The 21,592-nt window shown below is 33.2% G+C and overlaps 2 protein-coding genes across 2 annotated transcripts in view; one reads left to right on the forward strand and one right to left on the reverse strand.

Annotated features, from left to right (window-relative positions):
- ZNF713 (zinc finger protein 713) overlaps window positions 1-21,592 on the reverse strand; it is a 71,946-nt gene that overhangs the window by 27,951 nt on the left and 22,403 nt on the right. The gene's annotated exons all lie outside the window — the stretch shown is intronic.
- Window positions 1,374-21,592, forward strand: part of SEPTIN14 (septin 14) — a 30,829-nt gene continuing 10,610 nt past the window's right edge. Inside the window, exons 1-5 of the mRNA XM_010972398.3 lie at window positions 1,374-3,840; window positions 10,614-10,734; window positions 11,106-11,301; window positions 14,744-14,930; window positions 15,732-15,893. Of these exons, the coding sequence (XP_010970700.1) occupies window positions 3,787-3,840; window positions 10,614-10,734; window positions 11,106-11,301; window positions 14,744-14,930; window positions 15,732-15,893 (720 nt within the window). The 5' untranslated portion in view covers window positions 1,374-3,786. The remainder of the gene's footprint in view (window positions 3,841-10,613; window positions 10,735-11,105; window positions 11,302-14,743; window positions 14,931-15,731; window positions 15,894-21,592) is intronic.

The following is a 21,592-nucleotide window of genomic DNA, read 5'->3' on the forward strand; positions in this document are numbered from 1 at the left end:
AAGATGTTCAGCATCACTAATCATTAGGGAAATGCAAGTCAAAAACCACAAGAGATGCCAATTCACACCCACTAGGATGGCTACTATTAAAAAAACAGAAAGTGTAAGTGTTGGCAATGATGTGGAATGACTGGAATCTTTGTGTGCTACTGGTGGAAATGTAAAATGGTACGGCTGCCGTGGAATTTTTCAAAAAATTAAACATAGAATTACAATATGATCCAGCAATTCCACTTCTGGGTAGATAGTCAAGAGAATTGAAAACAGGGTCTCAAAGAGATGTTTGCATCCCCCTATTTTTTGCAGCATTATTCACAATAGACAAAAGTAGGAGAAACCCACCGTTCATTGACAGATGAATGAATAAGCAAAATGTGGTATATGTATACATACCATGGAATATCATTCAGCCTTAAAAAGGAAGGAAATTCTGAAACATGCTACAACATGGATGAACCTTGAAGACATTATGCTGAGTGAAATAATTCAGTCACAAGAGGACAAATACTGTATGATTCCACTTATATGAGATACCTAGAGTAGTTAAATTCTGACATTGACAGAAATTACAATTGTTGCCAGGGGCTGGAGGTGGGATGGAGAGAGCCAGCTACTGTTTAACAACTATAAAATGTCAACTTGAGACAATGAAAAGAGTTCTAGAGGTAGATGGTGCTTATGGTCGTCCAACAATGTGAATGTATTGAATACCACTGAAATTAAGGTGGTAAATTTTATGTTACGTGTTTTTCAAAACAATTAATAAAACAGCTGACTTCTTATATCTGTTTCTACATTCAAACTTTTGAAGTGTATTGTCTTGGTTGATGTTTCTGAAGAAAATCTGGCTTCATTTAGATATGTAGTTGGGAAAAGGAATCCTTTAATAAGTCTTCTCGCATAATTGTGAATATTCTTCAATATGCCACCAAAACTTGACAAGATTAGTTGCAAGATAGATTCCGAAAACATGTTTATACACTTTTTGTTTTATTGCATTAAAATCTGTTGGTCTATCTTACTTTCCAAATGGATCTTGAACTCACGTATGACTGTTTTGTTTTTTTTTTTTAATTTAAGTGTAGTTGACTTACAATGTTAGTTTCAGGTGTACAGTGTCATGTATGACTTTGTAATGTCACATGCTGGCCATTTGGAAAATATCTGTTTTCTGAGTTATCTAACTCAGTGGTTCTCAGCTGGGTGTGATTTCACCCTCCAGGAAATATTTGGCAAAGTCTAGAAAGAGGTTTGGTTGTCACATTCCGGGATTGCTACTGACATCCACTGGGTAGAGGCCAGAGATCCTGCTAAACATCTTACAACGCACAGAACAGCCTTCCACAACAAAAGACTACACAGCCCCAAATGTCAATAAATTTGAGGTTGGAAGACCCTAGTTTATTTAATGCTGACATATTTCATTATACAATACAAAAATTTTATGTTTGTTAATATCGTCACTAATCTTTCTGGGAAAGTTTGTATTAGGGAGCTGTCAAGATCATGATGGTGGATACAAGTTCTCCAAGAAAGCTCAAATTGTATCATTTACAACATATTTTTCAGTTATTTTCCTTCATGTTACAAAGCACACTTCAATCATTTTCAAGAAACTATCTTAGAAATAAGCAAGCCTAAAAAGCTAGTATTTGTTAGTTGTTTTTGCAGTTGAAATTGGTGTGCCATAAAATAAGGAGTTACTATTTCTCACAATCACATAACTTGTTTTACTCAAGAGACCCATCACACTTGTATGTGGTGTACGTGCGAAATGGGTACTCACTGCCTTGATTGAAGGAGCAGCAGTTTTACCCACCATTGCTTCAGTGCAAATATCAACACAGTGGAAAAAACAAACTTAGTATTATTAGAAAAAAAGTGACCCTATGGGCCCCCTGAAACAGTGTCAGGGATCCCCAGGGGCCCAAGGACCATACTTTGTAAACCTCTGTTCTACATTTACGTGAGGGAAGCAAATCCCTGTGTGTTTAAGGCACCATTAATTAGGTTTTAAAATACAAGGTAATTGTATCTCTAGTTTTCAAACTGTCTTCTGCAGACTTGCCAAAAAGTCAGCAGATACACAGAGATATTTTTAAAAAATAATTCTCTTTTTTCCCAGCTTTATTGAGATATAATTGACAAATAAAAATTGTATATATTTAAAGTGTACAATGTGATGTTTTGCTATACATATATATTGTGAAATGTTTACCACAATCAAGCTAACATATCCATCATTTCACATAGATACCACTGGGGTTTGTGTGCGTGTGCTGGGGAGAGACTATTCGTTCAGCAAATTTTAAGTGTACTATACAGTACTATTAATTATAGTCACCATGCTGTACATTAGATCTCTAGAGTTTTTTCATCTGCATAACAAACTTGAGAGTCAACTTTATAGTAACTTACTTCAAATTATGAGATAGGATAAGTATGAGAAGTTAAGAGACAACCCTTTTTCAGTGGTTTAAGTGTTCACTGTTGATTGCAATGATAGCCTGGGAATCATTGCATTAACCAGCATTAATGTTCTGCTAAATAACATAGAACCTTCATATATATTAGACTAGAGTAAACCATACCATAAAACAAAACACTGTCTGTGTTAGAAAATACTATTTACCATTAGCCTCAGTCTCAGTGTCTTTGTGTTGTACTCAAAAGTAGGGTAGCGTGTCCTTCTCAGGCGATGCTGCTTAGAAATCAGCACAGCATACTCTCTTGTATCTCTCCTCCCTTGTTCCAAACTGTTGCAAACACAGTGAATATTTGGTCCACAACTGGGGACAGAAGAAAGAGCACCAGCTTTGGAGTCAGCTCAGACCTGCATCTGCTGCATAGCTCAAATCTTGGGCAAGTAAGTACTTAATTTTTCTGATTCTGAGTTTTCTCTTACGGCATATGGCAATGAAAATATGTGTATCACATCTACTGAGAGGACCGAAGGAGGTAAAGCACATAAGCACGCAGCACAATGCGAGGTGCGTAGTAAGTGCTTCCTGAATGACAACTATCATGAATTTGGTTCTGTGTCTAAGGGCATTATTTAGATTTTTATAAGCTCTGCTTTCCCAATTCTCCTTCAATAGGTATATTCTAAGACCACCTGATAAGTTACTCTGGAAAGTTAAGTAATCATAAATGTCTTTCTGTTTTTTTTTTTTTTAAGCACTTTTTAAGAGGGAAGAGGGGGCGAGATAGAGGTATACGATTCAGAGACACAAACTACTATGTATGAAATAAATAAGCAGCAAGGATATATTGTACAGCATGGGGAAATATAGCCATTATTTTGTAACAGTTTTAAATGGAGTACAATCTATAAAAAAATACTGAATTACTATGTTGTACACCTGAAACTAATATTGTAAATCAACTATACTTCACCACAAAAATAAAAAGAAAGAAAGAAAAAGAAAAGCAAAATTCCCTATTTCCCTTTCTCATGGCCAGAGAATTCTTTAAAGAAGAATGCTCTTTGTCCTTTTGATTTCAAAAAGGAGCTTACCTTTCTTTAGATGCTTTTTGTGTGTTTATGATTAAATGTATTACTGGACATTGTAAGTTGAATATTATATATTATTTATTATATAGAAGCCTGACTAGCAAAATAGCCACAATTTAAAACAGGTCAGTAGTGTGGACTGAAGGCCAAAACCTGGGATAATGTCTATACTAGATTTCCTTATTGATCTAAATTATATTGTAGGAATGTAGCCCTTGACAGTAATCTTTTAAAGGTTTTTGTTTCTTTGTTTTCAGCTTCTTCAGTCTAACATGGCAGAAAAACCAAGGCGTATGTCTACACAAACACTGGATGATGAGGATACAGTTGAGTATATCTTTCAAAGAGAACTTTCCATTTTGTACTTCAGTAAGACTGTGTAGCTTCAGAATATTGACTCAGTAAACTGACTGACTCAGAGCTAGATGATAAAGGCTCATGTTTGTTATGGTTGCACATGAATTAACTTTTATACTGATCAGAGTTAAATGTCAACGATGTCGCATGTTTCTTGAGTCTCCAGGCACTTTTAATAGCGCAAAAGACTGTTCCTATTTAACACCAAAGAATTACAAATGAAAACTCCAGAACCTCCAGTAGGTGAGAAGAATAATGCTACTTTGATGCATATGCTTGTGGAACATTATGTGCTGATAATAAATAACTTTTAAATGAAGTTATTTTAGGAAGTGGCCAGTGGCTGCTTTTTTATTACCTTACTGAGTGGGAGCTTGTACCAAGTTCCATTTTAAGGTGAGCCTCTACTATGGAAAACATAGAAATTCATAGAAAATTTTAAACTAAAAGAGAGAGTAGCATATCTGGAAACTATGCAAAATGTGAGATGATGTATAGTGTTCTAGTGTCCTTAGAGTTCAAGATGAATTTCCAAGAAAGTTTGAACCAGCAGAGATAAGTTCAGACTGCCCATCCTTTATCTGGATACACTGACCACCATAGGTTTTCTCCCTCTACAGTTACATTACAGTATTAAATCTTTACGCTTATAATCAACCTAAGTTTCTTGCCGCCTTTTTCTCTTTATGTTTTTATTAAGATTCACTTGCCATTAAGCCATGGGCTGTAAATGCGACATGAGATGTTTAATTCTTTTAGATTTTCTGTAGTTTTCTCATTCGTCACAGTGTTTTTATAGTTGACAGTGTATGTTGATACTTTTTTCTGTTTCCCTGTCTGGTCACTCTTCATCTTCTTTTCAGGCATCTCTTTTCACCTCCTGAGAGTCATTCTTGTCTTATTCTTAGGCCTTTTTTTTTTTTTTTTTTAGTTTTTTTAATTTTTAAAATGTTATCTTCCTTCAAGCCTCCACTGTGCTCAAATGACTATAACTGCATTCAGGGTATTTCTATACTTTCTTTAAAACTAAAATTTCAAAACTCAAACTTATCTTGCTCTCATAAAAAAAACACTAGCTTTTTCTTCTGCCTTTCTTATAACTGGTCACGGTATCTCATTAGTTATTAAGTTCTTTTGATTCTTTTTTTTCAAAATGTCTCACTCATCTCACTATTTTTCCACTCACACCAATAGTTTTAGTACCACTCACATTCATCAGGGAAGGGGCTTCACAACTTATCTTCTGGCCCTGGTTTCCTTTCCAGGCCACTCTGCATGCTAAGTGCCCCATTCATCTGTTTGAAATGCTTCTTCCTTCTGCTGTTCTCTGGCTCAAATCTCCAGCTACTGCCCTTCACCATTTAGATAAAATCTATATTCCTTAGCCTCATATTCAAAACTCTCTATTTCTGGGGTCCTTTTTATCTTTCTAATTTTCCCTCCTTCAGTTTCCCAATTTAAATCTTTCCCTTTAGATAGGCAAGTTCCTTATGGCACAAGAGCACATAGTCCATAATTCTACCTCTAAGCCTGTTGCCATATTTGCCTCTTGTTCATAATACTTACCTCATCCACACAAACCTTATCCTGTCTTCAAGGGCCAATCTGCTGTCTTTTTAAATCATCTTTCACTACGCCATACCACAGTCATTTATCCTTCTTCCAAATTCTTATATTATCTTTTTCTAAAAGTAAATGTTTTTGTTAACAGTTTTATTTTTTTAAATTTCCACTTAATTTTTAAAGCTTTTTGGGGGGGAGTGCAGGTAATTTTATTTATTTATTTTATTTTTAAACATTTTTAACGGATATACTGGGGATTGAACCCAGGACCTCATGTATACTAAGCATGCACTCTATCACTGAAGTACCCTCCCCCTGAATTCCTATATTATTTATTGACTTTTCTATAATTTTGGTATTAGTATGATGTTAATTGATTTTAATTTTTTCTACATGGTTTCATTGAACTTCATTGAAATTGTAGGCTCTTCATAAATAAGACTCTTGACTTGTAGAACATTAGCACGTGAAAGAATTTTAAGCTCACTTGGTCAAATGTTTTCATTTTGCACAAGGGAAAACAGGCACCAGTGACTGTCCAAAAGGTTCCCTATGACAAGTGAATTTCTTATTCAGCTGACTTCCCTTGCCACTGGAAAAGAGTCCAGTGAGTACAGGATAAGCAGGCTTGTCAGAGTTTGTAGAGTGCTTTATAATTTACAGACTATAACTTAATCCCATCTGCTACGTTATCCTGTTTGCCAGATATAGTCTGTGTGTCTTTGCTATCATGAGGGATTAAGATAGTATATGATTAACACCTCAGTTTCATGTGAATGTGTATGAAATAATCCTTTAATAGTATGATATTGTATTTTATATAGATATATCTTTATATACCTTACATTTTTATATACCTACCTTGTTTACTTCTTAATTTGCTTTATTTGTGGATGGTGCAAAGGTGAATTCAAGAACAAGATCTGAATGATCACAAATTCCAGATTAATAGAATCTGAAATATTTAAGTGTTCTACATAGATTATATTGGCATTTTATAAAAATACATACCATAAGAAAGAACTTTTGGCTCATCAGAAGACATTTGTTAAGTAAGAGTGATGACACTATGGAAACCCCTACTTGTTCTTTTTGCTCTTTGGGTGAAAACTCAGTGTTAATGAGGCCAAGGTTTCTGGTCCTTTCCTGATAAGAAAATGGGCAATATTTTGTTCTATGGACACACAAAGTACTTTGATCTGGTACCTCCCTGATCTAGTTTTAAAAATGAGGGAAGCCTGTCAAAAGGGAGTCTGGGAGAGAGGGAATGGTGGAATGTCAAAATCTATTATTGTTACATTACATATAATCTTCAGATTAGATGGATCAGAACGTTCTCTTCGTAAGTAGAGAACTCAGAATTTACAACATATATTAAACCCTCTCTTCCAAGAGCACAAAGAGTAAGAAATTGAATATTTTTTTCTTATTTTTTATTTGATTGTACTTCCAATTTAGTATTACTAACTATGCTCTCTCTAAATTAAAAAATCCCCATTTTTATTAATTTTTATTGATTATTATTATTTTATTTTTTTATTAATTTATTAATTAATTTTTTATAAATTAATTCTTTGTTGACTCCTGAATTCCTGGTTGGTCCCATCCCTATCATTAACTGTTCGTTGAACATAGACTAATTCAACTAGCGACTATTGAGAACCTGCTGTGAGCTAGGAATTAACAATGTAAAATGAACAAAATTCTATCTCAAAGAGCTCAAAGTGTGTTGAACTCTGTCTTAGGGTAAATCATGATGTAAACTGTTTGAAATTTAACCTCTTATTTTGATTAAGAGAATTAAATTAATTTTAATATTAACCATAGTGAAACTGTTCATTGAATATAAATGTTTCCTTATATCCACTATGCCTACTATATTAGAATGCTTATGGAAAAAGAAATAGCATAATTTTATTTTCTATGCAAAGAATGTTTTACAAAAAATCTTAATGGGAGAGGATATAGCTCAGCTGGTAGACTGCTTGCTTAGCATGCATGAGGTCCTGGGTTCAATCTCCAGTACCTCCATTAAAAAATAAATAAACCTAAAACAAACAAACAAACAAACAAACCTAATTACCCTCCCCAAAACAAAACAAACAAAATCTTGGAAGCATACTCTTATTTAGGACTACTAACTCTATGATTTCTTGGTTAAGAAAAAAATTTTAAATAATTTCATATTGTTGACCACACTATTCAAAATACTTATGCTAAAAATGTGATTTAGTGAATCTATTTTACTCTTACTGCTGAACTTAATTAACAGCCGCATAGCAGGGTGATTCAGAAAGTGGTAGGAATGCACAAAGGAATATGAAATTAGAATATGAAGAACAATAATCCAATTAATAGTTTTGATGCTCAAATATGCAACATTTGGATAGCAGGTGCCATTTAAACAGATTCTCCTGTGCTTTATAAATTGTATTTTAATATATATGGGGAGAAAGGACATCTTCGTACTAATAGTTTTTCCAATATGTAAACATGATACATGTTTCTGTTTATGTAGTTCTACCTTAATCATGCTCATCATTGTTTTGTGGTTTTCTGTGAATGTCTTACATATCTCTATAATACTTGATATTATTTCTGTCATTTTGAATTCATTGAGACTTGTTCTGTGGCTTAATGTATGATCTATCCTAGAAAATGTTTTGTGTGCATCTGAGAAAAATGTGTATTAGATAGCTGTTACATGGAACTTTATATGCCTGTTAGGTCCCTTTGGTCTATTGCTTTGTTCAAATCTGTTTCCTTTTTGGTTCTCTGTCTGGATGATCTGTCTATCCATTGTTGAGAGTTGGGTGTTCGAGTCCCTGACTACTACTACATTGGTCTCTCTTTCTCCTTTTAGTTCTGATAGTAATTGCTTTGTATATTTAAGTGCCCCAATGTTGAGTGCATATTTATAATAATTACATATTCTTGATGGATTGTCCTCTTTATCATTATAATTTAGTTTATTTTGTTTGAAATAAGTATAGCTGCTTTCACTTTCTTTTGGTAACCATTTGCTTGAAATATCTTTTTCCGTCACTTTACTCCTTCTATTGTGTTCCTAAAACTAAAGTTACTCTCATGTAGGCAGCATATCATTTAATTTTTAAAAAATCTATTCAGCCTTCTATGATTTTTTATTGGAGAATTAATCCACTTACATTTAAAGCAAGTCTTGGTAGGCAAGGACTTACTACTGCTATTTTGTTAATTGTTTCTGTTTTGTAATTGTTTTGTTCTTTATGTGTTATCTTGCTATGTTCTTTTGTGGTTTGATGACTTTTTTTGGTGGTATGCTTTGACTCCTGTATCATTACCTTTTGTGTATCTAAAATAATCTATCATTTCACCCATTATATCCATTTTTTTCTGTGGATTCTTAAATATACTCACAGTAGTTATCTTACAGTGTTTATCAATTCCAGTATCCTCATTGTCTGGCTATTTCCATTGATTGTGTTTTTCCTTGGCTCATGGGACAGATTTTTTTCTGCTTCTTCATATCTGGTAATTTTCATTATGCATTGAGCATTACGTATGGTGTATGGTAGAAAGTCTGAGTTCTATTATTTTATTTCTCTAAAAAGTATTGAATTTTGTTTTAGCAGGCAGTTAGATTACTGGCAGGTCATTTGGACCCTGTCAAGTCATGATACTCTTTGTAAAGATGGATTTACCTTAGTTATACCCTTCTACTTGCAAGTAATCCTTTGACTTAAAGCATAATCCTGAATCCTATAGCAAATCCTTTTAAACTTTAAGTTAAGTGTTTACCAAACATATAACTTGGAAGACATTTAAACTCCAAACTCTGTCTCCTTAGGTCTTCCCAGGACCACTGCTGAAATACCAGCTCAGCACTTTCGGAATGCCAGCCCCTCTCAATTTTTTGTAGTCATGCCTGCATGTGCAGAGTTAGATTCAGCCAAGTATTCTTAAGTTTGCAGATTTGGATCTCCCTGCTCTGTGGCTTGCTCTTTCAGGATTTCTCTCTCAATATCCTAGTATTTTGTCAGCCCCAACTTTTGACCTTAGACTTCACAGCTCAGGATTGTCAGTCTTTGCCTGCGCTCTGCTTCCCAAGCTTCTCATTCACAGGGGAGGAGCCTCAAGAGCATACATGGACAAACCTAGTTCACCTATTATTTTAACCTTACTCCCAGAATTTGATTTAGTCCTGTTTCTGCTTCCTTTTCTTTCCATTCCAGTGCTTCAAATAGTTCTTTCTAATTGTTAATGTAAGGAAAGGTAAAATGCTGTGTTACTCTGATATCACTAAAAGCTGAGAATGTACACACGATTTTATGTCTTACATTTTAACTTAATATTTTCATGTAACCATTTTTCAATTTATTAAAGCATTCTTTATAAATATCTTTAGAGACTTAAGAATGCTCCAGTATGTGCCTGAATAAATATATTATCATTTACTTAGACATTCTGTTTCAGGGAGTCATATATTTGGTTGTTAGAGGACTACACTGAACACTTCTCTGTATAAAGCATTTATGAAATTTTCTAGTGATTTGGGAGAGATTTCCAAGGGTAAGATTAATATAAATTGTTAAGCCTTTTTTGAATTATTTTTTCCCTCTTTTAAAAATAATCGATTGGTAAATGTATGTATAATATTGATGGATATCTAGTTTTCTAGGCTGGTGTTATTACCAGTGTATCCCTTTAACAATTTGATGTAACACAAGTTCTCAGAGAGCATATAACAAGTTTGAAGTCAAATTTTTTAGTTGCTTTTTAAAAAACTCAAATTAACTTTGGTTTTCTTACATATATTAACATATATTGGGTTTCCTGAAAATGCTACACTGAAACAGAATGAAAGAATGTTGTTTCCTTTTTTCTATAAAAAATAATTTATTATTTTAGAGTAACACACTGGGTTTTCTTGTGGTATTTCTTTAATTTCTTACTTTTAAATTTAGAAATATAGTCTATTTGAGTGTGATCAAGGATAGAGTCACTATAAAAATGATGACAAAATCTGTGTGTCTGGACAAAGATTTCTCTTCTGACAAATTTACTTCATTTGCATTTTGTCTGAGGTATGATTATGAAATGATAATCAATTCCATTTCTTTGATATGTTATTATAATCATATTTTCAAATGATATTTCTTATTCTAATTAAAAATATATACATATTTTTTTCTTCAAGCAAAAAGAAGATAATACCCGCTGCTTAACTATGCTTGGTCATTTTGGTTTTGATTGTTTGCCTCATCAGTTGGTGAACAAATCTGTTCAACAAGGATTTTCTTTTAATATTCTCTGTGTGGGTAAGTGCCAAACCCCTCGCATGAATTATTTCTTAATTTTCCTAAATGCTTATTTCAACTTTCCTTAAGCAACATAACTGGTGCTGTTAATTTAAGACCACACCTCTATGTTTGTATTTTCATTTTCTTAGTCATGTTACCTAGATATTTTTTCTTTAAATGTTTCAGTGCTCTTCTAGATCCGATACAGTTTTCTGTATATTATCTTTCTATATTATGTTAATGGCTGAAGGAGTCAGGAGTAGTATGTATACTTTCAAGGACATTCCAGTCTTTGAAGTATCTGGGACCTTTTAAATCACGCTAGGGGTTCAGAGTGTTACTTCTTCTCAGACATCTTATGTCCCTATGATGTGTCTGTATTTATACAGGGGAAACTGGAATTGGAAAATCAACATTGGTTGACACATTGTTCAATACTAATTTGAAAGACAAAAAATCCTCACATTTCTACTCAAATGTTGGACTTAAAGTTCAGACCTATGAACTTCAGGAAAGCCATGTTCAGTTGAAATTAACTGTTGTGAAAACAGTGGGATATGGTGATCAAATGAACAAGGAAGCCAGGTGAGTGCTCTCTTATTTTAATTTAAAAGTTATCCTTATTTCAAGAATTTACTGTCAAGATGTAATATTCTTCTAAGGCAACTGAAACTTTTTCTCCCAGATATTAATTATTTCCTAATTAAGTAATATTATCTTATTATGAAATTGATTCTTAATCCAATTTTCTGATTTCCTTACAAGATTTTGGAATTAACCAATTATAACAAAAATTTGTTGATGTGGTTTCTGTTCATTTTAACTTATTTTCTTACTTGTCCTCTGGTACTATGGGGACTTTTTACAGTTCTTGGGTCAGATTTAAACTATCTGTGTAAGAGGGAAATAAACTGTGACATAGCAATAGCTTTAGAGTTTTTGTGAAATGGATGCATATTCATTATCATAATACATGATAATATATATCATACTTTTCTACTTCACTGAAGTTAGCATTAGAGTGAAAATTTTTTTTTCCATATATTGACCTTTTTGGTGTGACTTAGGTTAGTTATATGTAGTGATATGCTGAAACTGGTTCATACAAGCTATTGAGAATAGGTTGTGCTCAAGTCTACATTTAATGACCTCATTTGGGTAGTCTGAAATTAGCCAAGGTGGGAGTATTCACAACACAGAGATCAGCAAATGCTACAAATCAGTTTTCTTTTCCCTCCTAGAGGGCTGTGTTTTAAACATTCACCACTGGTTAAAGACACCACTAGCACACCACTGGTTAAAGACAGCCTTTTAAACATGTAAGTTCTAACAAGTATGAAAATAATTTGTGTGACACTTGTATATAAAGAATAGACAGCTGAGAAAAGACTTGAAGCAAAGGCAAATGATACATTGCTTTAAATATTAATATATAGAAAATGAATATTATTATAGTACTAATAGTCAATACTTCTGAAAGTATTTTTTAATATAGGATTAAGCCTAGGGTCGATATGCTTAATGTACTGTATGCATTTCATTGTATTGTGGACTGAGGTGGTGCCCTCTCTATTAATTTCCTGAGTCTGTCGTAAGAAGTTACCTTAAACTGAGTGGCTTTTCAGGAGGCCAGAAGTCAAAAATCAAGGACTAGCAGGGCCACACTCTCAGCAAGCTCTAGGAGAGACTCTTTCTTTGCTTTTGTAGTTGACATTCCCTCTGGCTACATCAGTCCAATCTCTGCCTCCATCTTCACATAGCCTTCTCTGCTCTCTATGCATCTCTTTTAAGGACATTTGCTATTGAATTTAAGGTGGACTCAGTTAATCCAGGGTTATCTCGTATTGAATTTCTTAATTATATTTTTAAGACTTTTTTTCAAACAAGATCACATTTACAGATTCTAAGGATTAGGATGCGGACATATCCTTTTGGGGATTACCATTCAACCCATGACAGACCCTTTATATGATAGGGTTGCTTCTCATATGTTTTTAATGGATTTTTCCCATTTATTTACTTGTTGGGTTGCTTGTTTGCTATCAGCTATTCAAGTCATATATGGATATATTTCTGTAAAAAATTAAATAATCCAGATGAAATGAAAACCCACTTAGCCAAACCTAAGCACTTTGCACCATTTCTTTTCCCAAAAATATCCCCTATTGTGAGTTTGGTAGGTGTCCTCTCAGACCTTATCCCATGTAGTCGTTCAATTTTTGAAATAATTGAAATACATTTGAAATAACACAGAGAAAATTTCTTTAAAATATATCATGTATAATAAAGAAATACATAAAACATTTATGGTCAAGTTAATAGATATTCCAAAACAAATGTCCTAGGTAAACTTCTTTCTATTCAAGTTATAACCTGCTTCTCACAGGTGTTGAACATTTCCATTTTTAGATAACAACCACTAGTCAGATTCACAGAAGCAGAATAAAATGTTGGTTGCCAGTGGTGGTTGGAAGGAGAAATGGGGAATTACTGTTCAATGGGTATAAAATTTCAGCTATGCGAGATAACTGGAGAACTTCTGTACAACCTAGTGCCTATATTTAACAGTACTTTATTGTACAATTAAAATTTTGTTATAAGAATAGATCTCCTGCTAGGTGACCCATAGTTTAAAAAAAACTATAGGATACTGCAAAAGTACTGCTTAGCATGTACATTTTTATAGCATGAAATCCTTATATTAGGGAAGAACTAATCAGTGATGTAGGTTTCCATGTTAAACCAGACAAATAAGAACAAATTAACCCTAAATCAAGAAAAAGAAAAGAAAAATTACAGTAGAGCAGAAATTTACGAAAACAGAAAAAAAGTCAGAAAATCAGTAAAACCAAAAGCATGTTCTTTGAAAAGATTAGTAATTTTGAACCTCTAGCCAGACTGAGCAGCACTATATACAATAGACAAGACATGGAAACAACCTAAATGTCCATAGACAGAGGACTGGATAAGAAGCTGTGATATATTTATATAATGGAATACTACTCAGTCATAAAAAAGAATAAAATAATGCCATTTGCAGCAACATGGATGGATCTGGAGATTATATATATATATATCTTCTTTATCCAATCATCTGTCAATAGACATCTGTCTTAGCTATTGTAAATAGTGCTGCTATGAACATTGGGGTGCATGTATCTTTTCTAGTTAGAGTTTCCTCTGGATATATGCCCAGAAGGGTGATTACTGGAACATATGGTAAGTCTATTTTTAGATTTTTAAGGAATCGCCATACTACTTCCCAACTACATCAAACTACATTCCCACCAACAGACAAGGGTTCCCTTTTCTCCACACTCTCTACAGCATTTATCATTTGTGGACTTTTGAATGATGGCCATCTTGACCAGTGTGAGGTGATACCTCATTGTAATTTTGATTTGCATTTCTCTGATAATTAGTGATATCGAGCATTTTTTCCTGTGCCTATTGGCCATTTGTATGTCTTCACTGGAGAAATGTTTATTTAGGTCTTCTGCCCATTTTTTGATTGAGTTGTTTGTTTGTTTGTTTTTGTTATTTGAGTTGTATGAGCTGTTTATATAGTCTGGAAATCAAGCCCTTGTCAGTCGCATGACATAGAACAGCCTTAATCTATTTATCCTTGTGCTGATCCCATGCTGTATTAAGTATTTTAGCTTCACAATAAGACCTGATATATGAAGAATATATCTCCTTGGTTTTTCAGTATGTCTTGAGCATTCTCGGTTCTTTGTATTTACACATATGTACACATATAAAAATTTGGTTTCTGATTGGGATTGCATTGAACCGATAACTCATTTTGCCATTTCTATAAACAATATAAAGCACGGGCCTTTTTTATTGGTTTGTAATTGTAATTGGTTTGTAATTGTTATCTTTGTGTGGACATGTTATACACATTTTTAATCACTGTGGCAAACTAGTGAGTACACATATTACATACATATTAAGTGGTAAAAATGCAGATTTCAGATGTTATTAATCTATTAAGCTAAATATTTAAATGATCATTTTTTTTCAGCTATCAGCCAATTGTTAACTACATAGATGCTCAATTTGAGGCCTATCTTCAAGAAGAACTGAAAATTAAACGTTCCTTCGCTGACTACCATGATTCCCGTGTCCACGTGTGCCTTTACTTCATTTCACCTACAGGACATTCTCTGAAGTCCCTTGATGTATTGACCATGAAGAACATTGATAGTAAGGTGTGTCTGGTAAATCCATCAACCTATCAAGATTTGATACTTCTTTTGAGATCATCCAAATCTTGAAGGCATCTGAACACATGAATCTGTTACTTTGTAATATGCATATGCATCTTTTCCCCTCTGTTATCCTTTAAAGCACAAAATTCAACCTCAAATATGCAATATAGAAATAATTTCTTTGTACAAATTACAAGTGAACATTTTTTGTTAGGTGCTACACACATATACACACACACAGCCTTTCGAGTATAGTAACAAAAAAGTCCATTATTTTTAGGTGTTTTTTTGCAAATACAAGTAGAGCTATCTGCAAAGACATCTAGATAGGATAAGGATCTGTTAAAATTGGATATTGATTAAGATGGATTTACAGAGAAGGTGCTGCAAATGAATGACAGGTAGAAAGAATTAATCTGCTCTACAATTTTGATGAAAGATCTCTTTTGACTTTTTTAACATTCAGTTTAATAAGAAATAAAACTGATAGTGAATTAAATAGACTACCTCATTCTACTGTTTACATTTTACTAACTCCAGATGTGTTGAAAGTGTAAGAACATTTGAGAAGAGAAAGAAAATTAAGACTTCTAAACCTGAATTCTGATTAACGATTAATCTTCAAAAGTACCAATCGATTTTGGAAAGCAATTTTGTGAAGAAGTCATGATAGTGATTAGTGATAGTGATTATCTAGTTATGAAAATTTGTTGTCAGAAATTGTGAGGTTTTGACTGTAAAAATTCCAGGACTAATAACAAATTCTCAATAGTAATATTTTGTTTGCTTCCTTCTTAATAGGTGAACATTGTACCACTGATTGCCAAAGCAGATGCAATTTCTAAAAACGATTTACAGAAATTTAAGTGTAGGATCATGAGTGAATTGGTTAGTAATGGCATCCAGATATACCAGTTCCCAACAGATGATGAAACTTCTGCTCAGGTGAACTCCTCAATGAATGTAAGCTCCTAACGACTGAATGTCAATTGTTTTACATGTGGAAATGAAAACAGAATTTATGAGTAACAATATGAGTAATATATTGTCACTTGTATCTAACAAAGACACTATAAATAAGGTATTTTTCTCCAAAATGCTGTGTGGGAGAATGTTTTTCTTTCTCAATTTTGAAAAATGTTTGCTGAGAATCAATGCTTTTAAAAATAGTTTTGTTGAGATATAGTTTACATAGTATATGATTCACCCATTTAAGTATACGATTTAGTCTGTTCACAGATATGTGCAACCATCCCCACAAACAAATTTAGGATATTTTTATTATCTTGAAAAGAAACTCCATACTCTTTAGCTTCTCTCCCCTACTACCTGTCAGCCCTCCTGTCTACCTACCCTAGGAAACCACTAATCAACTTCTCTCTCTTCAGATTCCTCTGCACTAGATATATCATATGAATGAAATTACACAACATTTGGTCATGTTTCCATGGTTTTACTGGCTATTAGTATGTCTTCCCAAGAGGAGCATTTACTCAGACCTTTTGTCCATTTTTTGTTGAGCTTTTGCCTTTTTATTATTGAATTGTAAGAGTTCTTTATATACTCTGGATACAAGTTCCTTATGAGATATGTGATTTGCAAATATTTTCTCCCAATCTGTTTGTCATATTTTCACTTTATTTTTCATGTTCTTTGAAACATAAGCTTTTTAATATTGATGAAGTCCAATTTATCTATTTTTGTTGTTGCTTGTGCTTTTGATGTCATTTCTAAGAATATTTTGTCAAATCTAAAGTAATAAAGGTTTACTTACAAGTTTTCTTCTAAGAGTTTTAAAAATTGTGGTAAAATACACGTAACAAGAAATTTGCCATCTTAAACCTTTTAAATGATACAGTCCAGTGGCATTATACCTTCACAAATGTTGTGCTACAATCATCACCACCTTCTATCCACAGAACTCTTTTCATCTTGCAAAACTAAAACTCTGTAATAAACAATTCCTCATTACTCTTCCCCTCAGCCCCTGGCCACCATATTGTACTTTCTGTCCTTATGAATTTGATTACTTAAGATACTTCTACTAAATGAAATTATATAGTATTTGTCTTTTTATGTCTGTGCAAATATCTCTTTGAATTCCTACTTTCAGTTCCCTTGGGTATATGCCAAGAAGTGGAATTGCCAGATTGTATGGTAATTCTATGTTTAATTTCTTGAGGATCACCATACTGTTTTTCCATAGTGGCTGCATTATTTTACATTCCCACCAAAAGTGCACAAGGATTTCAGTTTATCCACATTCATGCCAACACTTGTTCCCTTTTTTAAAAATAGTAGCTTACCTTAATAGATGTGAGGTGGTATCCATTGTGGTTTCAATTTCTGTGGTTATTGAGATGATCATGAGATTTGTATCCTTCATTTTTTTAATGTGATGTGTCATTTTGATTGCTTTTCAGATAGCGAACCATCCTTGCATCCCTGGGATGGATTCCATTTGATCATGGTTTATGATTCTTTTTATATATTGTTGAATTTAGTTCCCTAATACTTTTTGAGGATTTTTGCATTTATATTCGTCTGAGATATTGCCCTGTAATTTTCTTCTTTTGTAGTGTCTCTGTCTGGTTTTACTATCAGGCTGACAGTGGCCTCATAATGAACTTGGGAGTGCTCCCTCCTCTTCAATTTTTTGGAGTAGTTTGAGAAGGATTGGTATTAGCTCTTCTTTGTATGTTTGGTAGAATTACCCTTTGAAGCTATCCAGTCTTGAATTTCTGTTTGCTAGGGGTTTTTTGATCACCGATTCAATTTCACTCCTAGAGATTTGTCTGATCAGATTACCTATTTCCTTCTGATTCAGTTTTGGAAGATTGTATATTTCTAGGAATTTATCAATTTTTTCTAGGTTGTCCAATTTGTTGGCTTAACTATTCATGGTTTTCTTTTATGATTTTTTTTGTATCTCTGCACTATTCATTGTAGTTTCTCCTCTTGCACTTCTTATTTTGCTTACTTGAGTCCTCTCTCTTTTTTTAATGAGCCTGTCTAAAGGCTTGTCAATTTTGTTTATCTTTTCAGAAAACCAGCTGTTGATTTCATTTATCTTTTTTGTCTCTATTTCATTTATTTCCTCTCTGATCTTTATTATTCCTTTCTTCTGCTGACTTCGGGCTTTGTTTGTTCTTCTTTTTCTAATCCGTATAATTGGTAGGTTAAGTGGTTTGAGTATTTTTCTTGTTTTTTCAGGAAGACCTGTATCACCATAACCTTTCCTCTTAGAATATCTTTTGCTGCATCCTGTAGATTTTTGGAAAGTTGCATTTTCATTTTCATTGTCTCAAGGTATTTTCTGGTTTCTTCTTTAATTTCATCATTGACCCATTGGTTTTTAGTCACATGTTGTATAGTCTCCATATCTTTGTCCTTTTCCTATTTTTCTTTCTGTAGTTGATTTCTAGTTTTGTACCACTGTGGTCAGAAAACATGCTTGATATAGTTTATATCCTCCTAAATTTGTTAAGATTTGTTTTGTGGTCTATCAGGTGATCCATCCTGGATAATGTCTCATGTGCACTTGAAAAGAATGTGATTTTGCTGTTTTTGGATGCACAGTCTTGTAGATATCTATTAAGTCCAATTGATCTAATGTGTTATTTAAGGCCACTGTTTCCTTGTTAATATTCTGTCTGGATTTACCTGCCCGTTGATGTAAGTGGTATGTTAACATCACTACTATTACTGTATTATTGTCAATTTCTCCCTTTATATCTGTTAATACTTGCTTTATATCTTTATATGTACTTAGTGCACATTTGTTTAGAAACATCATATCCTCTTCTTGTATTGATTTCTTTATCATTATATAATGCCCTTCTTTGTCTTTTGTTATAGACTTTGTCTATGTGAGTATTGATAGCCCAGCTTTCTTTTCATTTCCATTTGCATCCCCTCACTTTCAGTCTGTATGTGTTCTTAGCTCTGAAGTGAGTCTCTTGTAGGCAGTATATAGATGGGTCTTCTTGCTTTTATCCAATCAGCCACCCTATGTCTTTTGATTGGAGCCATTCAGTCCACTGACACTTAAAGTGATTATTGATAGGTATGTACTTATTGCCATTTTGTTACTTGTTTTATGGGTTTTTCTCTCTCTGTTCTTTTTTCTTTTAGTCTTTTCCCTTGTGGTTTGCTGACATTCTACAGTGGTATCCCTGTGTTCCTTCTCTCTAGTTTTTGTGTATTTATTGTAGGTTTTTGATTTGTGGTTACCATGGGGTTCATATATGTGGACCTATAACTAGATCTACTTGTTTTAAACTAGTAGTCATTTATGTTCAAACACATTATAAAAGATCTACATTTTTCTCCCCTCCCCCACATTTTGTGTTTGATGTTATATTTTATGTCTTCATGCTTATCCCTTAATTGTTTATTGCAGTTATAGTTAATTTTATAATTTTTATCTCAGTCTTAATACTAACTTATTTACATGATGGATCCACAGCCCTTACTATATATTTGCCTTTACTAGTAGGATTTTTCCTTTCCTATAGATTCTTATTTTCTCTTATAGCCTTTCTTTTCCACTTAGAGAAGACCCTCTAACACTTCTTTTAGGGTCAGTTTAGCATTGGTTAACTCTTAGTTTTTGCTTGTTTTAGATGTTCTTTATCTCTCATTGAATTTGAATGGTAACCATTCTGGGTAGAATATCCTAGGTTGTAGGTTTTACCCCTCAGTGCTTTAAATATATTTTGCCACTTCCTTCTGGCCTGCAAAGCTTCTGTAGAAAAATCAGCTGATAGCCTTATGGTGGTTCCCTTGTATGAGACTATTTGGTTTTCTTTTGCTGCCTTCAGAATTATCTCTTTTTATTCAAGTTTTGCCATTTTAATTATGATATGTATTGCTGTGGGTCTCTTTAGGGTTCTCTTGTTTGGGACTCTGTGCTTCCTGTACCTAGGTATCTGTTTCCTTCTTCAGGTTTGGGAAGTTTTCAGCCATAATTTTGTCAGATACATTTTCAACTCTTTTCTCTCTCTTCTTCTGGGATCCCTTTAATGTGAATGTTAGTACACCTCATGTTGCTGCACAGGTCCCTTAAACTGTTCTCATTTTTTAAATTGTTTTTCTTTTTGCTATTCTGATTGGGTGATTTCCATTATTCTATGTTCCATATCACTTATATGTTCTTCTATATCACCTAATCTGCTGTCAATTCCTCCTAGTGTGTTTTTCATTTCAGTTATTATATTCTTCAAGTCTGATTGGCTCTTTTTTTTAAAAAAAATTTTTTTTCTAGCTCCTTGTTAAAATTCTTATTGTGTTCATCTATTCTTTTCCCCAGTTCAGTTATCATTCTTATTACTAATGCTTTGAATTCTTTATCCAGTAAATTATTTATCTCTGTTTCATTCGTTGTTTTTTTCAGGGTTGTTTTCTTGTTCTTTTGTTTGAAACAAATTCCAGTCTTTTCATTTTGTTTAACTTTCTCTGTTTCTATTAACTTAGGGGAAACAGTTACTTATTCTGGTCTTGAAGAGGTGTTCTTATGTGGGGTCATCCCTATGCAGTCTGCATGTGCCCAGTAACTTTGGTGGTTCATCCATATTGCAGTGTTTGACAAGATTTCTTTCCTTTATAAGACTAAGTTTTATTCCATTGTTTATCTGTTCATTTGTCCATGACATTTGGTTTGCTTCCACCTCTTGGCTATTGTGAATAATGTTGCAGTTAACACAGAGTGCAAGTATCTCTCTGAGACCCTGCTTTTGATTTCTTCAGATATATTTCTGGAAGGAGAATTAATTGTTGGATCATGTGGTAATTCCATTTTTAATTTTTTGAGGAACAATAATACTGTTTTCTATAATAGTTGCACCATTTTACAGTTCCACCATCAGTGCACAATGGTTTCATTTCTTCTACACCTTTGCCGACACTTGTTAAAGTCAAAAAAAAAATAGAAGCTATCTTAATGGATGTGAAGTTATATCTCATTGTGGATTTGTTTTGTATTTCTCTAATGGTTAGTGATGTTGAACATATTTTCACATGCTTGTTTCACCATTTGTATTCATCTTTGGACAACTGTCTATTCAAATTTTTTGCCCATTTAAAATTTGTTTATTAACTTTTGTTGAGTTACAGGAATTATTTATATATTCTGGATATTAAATCCCTAACCAATGTGGTTTGAAAATGGTATCCCATTACATAAGTTTTTTACTTTTTACTCTGATTATGTATTTTGATTGTACAAAAGTTTTTAAGTTTGATGTAGTACCATTTGTTTATTTTTGCTTTTGTTGCCCGTGTTTTTGCTGTCTTAAAGAAATCATTGCCAAATCCAATCTCTTTGTTTTCTTCTAGTATTTTTATAATTTTGAGTCAAAAATTTGGGTCTTTAATTGACTGTGAGTTAATTTTTTATATGGTGTAAGATAAGGTGCCAACTTCATTTTTTTTTTTTTTTTTTTGCCTGTTGATAATCAGTTTCTCTAGCAACATATGTTGAAGAAATTTTCCTTTTCCAATTTAGTTGTCTTGGCACTTTTGTTGAAGATTATTTGACCAAGTACATGTGGATTAATTCTGGGCTTAAGACCAGTTAATTCCACTGGTCTCTATGTCTTCTTTATGCTAGTACCAATCTGCTTTGATAACTGTACATTTGTAATATATTTTGAATTCAGGAA

This window comes from Camelus bactrianus, chromosome 18 (genome assembly GCF_048773025.1).
Source record: "Camelus bactrianus isolate YW-2024 breed Bactrian camel chromosome 18, ASM4877302v1, whole genome shotgun sequence".
NCBI lineage: Eukaryota > Metazoa > Chordata > Mammalia > Artiodactyla > Camelidae > Camelus > Camelus bactrianus.